Source organism: Pteropus vampyrus, unplaced genomic scaffold (genome assembly GCF_000151845.1).
Source record: "Pteropus vampyrus isolate Shadow unplaced genomic scaffold, Pvam_2.0 Scaffold131, whole genome shotgun sequence".
Taxonomy (NCBI): domain Eukaryota; kingdom Metazoa; phylum Chordata; class Mammalia; order Chiroptera; family Pteropodidae; genus Pteropus; species Pteropus vampyrus.
Window position 1 is genome coordinate 320,213 of NW_011888912.1, and position 5,307 is coordinate 325,519.

At 40.5% G+C, this 5,307-nt stretch overlaps 1 protein-coding gene across 1 annotated transcript in view; it reads right to left on the bottom strand.

Annotated features, from left to right (window-relative positions):
• Positions 1–5,307, bottom strand: part of DENND1B (DENN domain containing 1B) — a gene marked incomplete at its 5' end in the record, with an annotated part of 131,915 nt that overhangs the window by 103,632 nt on the left and 22,976 nt on the right. Inside the window, one exon of the mRNA XM_023534765.1 lies at positions 658–727. Coding sequence (XP_023390533.1) covers positions 658–727 — 70 coding nt within the window. The remainder of the gene's footprint in view (positions 1–657; positions 728–5,307) is intronic.

A 5,307-nucleotide genomic window follows, 5' to 3' on the forward strand; every position in this document is an offset into this window, starting at 1 on the left:
GGGTGACGTTGGTGGGAATGTAAAATGATTCAACTCCCAGGCGACGTCTTGATGATCCTACGAAAGACTAAACATCGAATCATCACCTTATTCAACAATTCTACTTCTGAGTATATACTCAAAAGAACTGAAGGCGGGGACGCAGCCAGCTATTTCTATGCCTACATCAGTAGCAGCATTGTTCACAGTAGCCAAAAGATGGAAGCCACCCAGGTGTCCACCTGCTGGTGAACGGGTGAGCAAAATGTGGTGTGTACACGCAGTGGGATACAGTCATCACTGACAAGGCAGGAAATTCTGATGCATGCTACACATTGGATGAACCTTGAAAACACGCGAAGCTAAATTAGCCAGTCGCAGAAGGACAAACGTCATATGATTCTGTTCCTCCCAGGAACAGTCAAACTCATCCAGAGAAAGGATAATGGCTGTTGTCCGGGACTCGGGGAGGGAAAAATGGGGGGTTATTATTTGATGGGTGCAGTTTCAGTTTGGGAAGATGAGAAAGGTCTAGAGGTAAGAGGGTCGGTGGCTGCAGAACAATGTGACTGTACTTACCGACTCAGAACTGTGCGCGCAAATATGGTTTACATGGCGAGTTTTACGTAACGTGTATTTTAGCACAATAAAAAAAATGATGGAAAAAACATCGCTTACCAGTTCCTTAGTCAAGTAATCTGCTAGCGTATTCAGAAGCTTGTAATATACCTCAAACCATGGCAGGTAACTGTAAAAAAATAATAATAACTTAAATATAAACACACACATACATAATTTAGATCCAAAAAACACAATGATGAAATAAACAAATTGATGCTATTTCCAACAGCTTGATCCTGGAAGGCAGAAAAGAACTATATCTGTGTTCTCTTTATTGTTAACAGGAAAACTTTACATACTATCTATTATTAGTTTTCATGACATAATCAGAATCCAAACTTGTATTATAAAGGTTATTCCTTACACACTTCTATTTTATGTTGGCAGTATCTAAAATTCCTTAGTCCTGTTACAGGGTATGAAAGCATCAGAAGCTAATTTATACAGATAAGTGTAATTTATCTGTCAGATTAGGTACTTGTTTTTGAAAATAAACAAATTTACTAATTAATTAACTGCTAAACACTTACTTTTGAAAATGTTGAAGAATACTTTTCAAAATTAAACGGTTCTCCTTTGTGCTAGGGATTTTGGTTTCTGTGTCATTATGAGTTTTTTATAACCTGCAAGAATGCGAGCTCTCCCTGCACTTCATGCTGGTACCAGGCTCTCTCTCCCTGCACTTCATGCTGGTACCAGGCTCTACACAGGATATGCTGCCGCATCATCGTCTCATTATTAAATCCAACATTCGATTCTATTACGTTTAGAGCCGTGTTAGATGCTGACGTCCGCTGATGTGACATTATTTTTTTAAAAAAGACTATCACACCACGGTTTACGCTCATGAGGGTTTCTTCATGGCTGTCTCTGAGGCTCCGTCTCGCTTTGCTGTTTCTATTCGGGCCGTAGGCGTTACTCACCAGTTCTGTGCCCGTCGAGAGAGTGGAGAGTCGAAGCTGAGAATCGGAGACTCTCCGTGTCAAAATAATTGGAAGGATGGGGAATAAAACTTCTTAAGCAGCAACTTTACGTGTGAAAATGTGCTGGGAACTTTACACGTGGCATCTCGTTTAATGCTGATAATAATGCTGAGATGTACATTTGACCAAACTAAGGTAAAAGAGCTTATCCGAAGTCACCAAGCTACCAAATGACAAGCTTGGGATTAGAACGGAGCAAGATGACTGAGCAACATATGCCCAGGGTCTGCCGCAGATGCATCCCCCTCCTTCCCCCCCCACCCCGCCCCCAATCCAGTCACTTATTTCTAGAATATCCAGGCTTTGAATAAACGTGTCCAATGGCCAGGTGTCATTCAGGCAGCTGAACCGATGGTGACGAAATTCGTTCTGGTTTAATCTTACATCATCCTACTTGTAATTTCTTTCTGCCGAAGCAAATTCTATCTCCCCACATTTGTTTAACTAATTAATGTCTAAAGCACTGTCTTTCTGCCTTTTAGATTATATTTTGTTCACGTGGGCAAATTTCTGTTGAATCTGATGCTTTCGTCTGCAAAGGTAATCCTTTGCAACTGTAGGTTTTAGTACTGCTCCTGTGTTGATCACTGTGGATAAAAATTTTGCAAAGGAATGGCCTGCGACATGGTGCAAGATCCCTCCCGAAATAACATAAAGCTGTTTATCAACGACCTACGTCTGGTATTTTAGCCAATAAGAAGACGGCATTATCTACTCTCTAGGCACTTTTTCTCTATATATAATTCATTCATGAGAGATAGTGGGGCAGACTCTTCCAAATTCCCACGGTGGCACTGCCCGAATCCAGAAGTCCTGGCACCACCGAGAACTGAGTTGGTCACACACACGTGGTCTCTGTGAACACGGGCCGCCTCTTGGTGATAACTCGCTCCTTTGTGAGAGGACTCATCATGCCATGCCATGTTTAAACTTAAAACGTCACTGACATCAAATTGGAACTGCTCTGTGACCTGGTCATGCTCCCCTGGTCATGTCGAGGATGCGGGGACATTTCCTGTTGCAAACGATCAACGGAACAGAGAGCGGAGAGGCAGACGGCTACGTCACGCTGTATCCAGCCCACGGACATATTCTGTCTGGTCAACACCGTTGCTGCCAACTTCTACATCTCAGATCATTCACTTAAAAATTTGAGTTTTTTAAAAATCAAAAGAACTGGCAATACCGGTCACACATTTTTCACTTTGTAATAAATAGCTAGCTAGGGCTGTGTAATGGCTTCCTATCTTTGAACGTGGCGTGTGCTATTGGAATCACCAGACTCACCCCAACTTCCTACTGTCTGACACCTAACCTGCTTATCTTGCTTGAGTTCCCGACCTGATCACTGTAGGTAATAGAATTAATTCACAACTACTCCACAGGAAGTCCTGCTTACCTTTTATATGACCAAAAAAAAAAAAAAAATGGTCCAGAGCACACAAAGTAGCCAATAATTCAAATACTTTCACAAGATTCCACTGCAAACTTGAAAGAAAAAAATGTGTGTTCAAAATAACACGCACACACAAAAAATAGATTATAAATTACATAAGCTCACCTCGGGTGAGAAATGCTATTCTCATGTTTTTATTTTTGTGTTTGCTTAAATAACTTTCAAACGCTATATGTTCAGTGTAATTAATTTTTAATTAACAGATAAACTCAAACTGATTGTCAATAAGCAAAATTATCTTTCACTAAATTTTCTAGTCTCACAGATAGTCAAAATCTGTTTCTTATAACCAAACGCGAAAATCCTATAAAGTTCAAAGAAATGTATTCAACATTTTATGTTGACTGAACAAGGCACTTTACTTGAATTTCATAAAACTGAAAATGTAATTTCTTTACCAAAAAATAACCGTGACTCTCATAGTTTTGTAAACATATAAATATAAAACAATACATTAGAACCCGTTATTTTCAAACGAAAGGCCAGAGAGTCTTCAAAGGTTAGTCATTAAGATCATTTCCTCGACTTTTCGTAAAGACATACGGCAAAAGACAGATGGACCTAGAAAGTTGTGAGTCCCTCTGAGACTCCCCCCACACTTATGTTTCCACTACAGAGCTGATCAAACTTTTACATTCAAAAGTCAAAGGTTAAATAAAGGAAAGGAAACGTTTTTTGTCAAACCGTCAGGTGACCACTAACAGTCCGAGCGAACAGCAGGAACCTAACCAGCCCCTAGAATAATCAAATGAAACGGAGGAAACTGCCTTTCCACAGCAAAGTGCCTAATGTCTAGGGGCTGTTTTTCTGTCTGGAAAATTGACACAAAATGTGTAAAATTGAAACATTCTGCTTCTCGGGGATTTGCCCAAAGGAAGAGTGTGAGAGCTTCAAGTGTGGTATGAGTTAACGGGGGCCGGGGGGCAGAGTGCGGGGGACTACAAAGGCCCTAATATCACTCTGTCTTCCTTGTTAGGGTGTTCCGTTTTGAACGCTTGGTGACAATTTTATAGTCGTACAACGACGTTAATCGAATTAGGGGGAAAAAGTTATTTCTTGTATTTTTGCTAGCATACGAAAGCAATTCTAAATATAAACAACGGCGAGGTTTAAACTAGTCATCTCTTAGGATGTTTTTTGAAATCTCGTTCAACTAGGATCGATGTGTCTTAGAAACAGCTAAAGCATACAACAGTGGCTGAAAATCCGAAATTAAATATCGACTTTTATATGAAATCAACCTAAATGCTCACGTTTCTTCTAAAAAGTGAACGAAACGAACAGAAATCCAATGTACGTACTTTTAAGTCTTATAAAAAAAAGCATAAATCCAGGAGGAAAAGAACACCTGGTTTGTATAGGATCGTGTGCAAATTTTCTAGCTTAGAACTCCTAAGTAAATATAAATTACTTTCGAGCTTTATCATCACGTCATCCAGGAATGGAGAAAAAGCTTTATACACAAATGTTCTAGCTCAGAACTGGAAGGAAGCCAGTACTGTGTGTGTGTGTGTGTGTGTGTGTGTGTGTGTGTGTGTGTGTGTGTGTGCGCGCGCTGAGGGGGGAGGGGAGGGAGAGAGGGAAGCATGCTAGCAATTGTGGATCTAGGTGATGTGTATACAAGAGCTCACTCTACTATTCCTGAAACTTTTTGGTAAATTTGATTTTTTTTTTTAATAAAAACACTTAAACATTCATAAAGGAATATTCGAAAGCACATCCTGCTTTGGTCTTTCTCTGCGTGCAAGGCTGTCTTGAGCAGAGTGCATAAGGTTAGACTTCTCTTTAAACGCCAGCTTTTGAACTTTCAGCATGAAACACAATGAAAGCAGCCCTCCCTGCCCGTCTCCCCCACTGCCCAGCCGACCGGCTTCAAATGAGAAGGATCAACCCACAGTTTGGAGCATAATTCTCTTCTGGATAAAACGCGTGCTTCAAATACAATTATTTATCCAGATGAAAAAGCTGCGTCTGAGGGCAGAAGGGAGGCACATCCATTCCGTTATTTTATCCTAGTAGTAATAAAAGAGGTAAACATTTATTTTTTCATAGAGATTGAAAACCTGTCTCCAACTCCAACAAATGTTTTGAGCAAACGTACAGCTCAACCCTCCAGAGCGATACGAACGTAGCTAAACAGCGAATGGACAGTGTAGACGTCAGTTCTACACCAACGTTTTCTCTGCGATACACTGCTTCTGAAACGTTTTTTTCCTGTGAACGTTTCCAGAGAATCGAGCTTGACCGACATCCATGTTACAATCACAG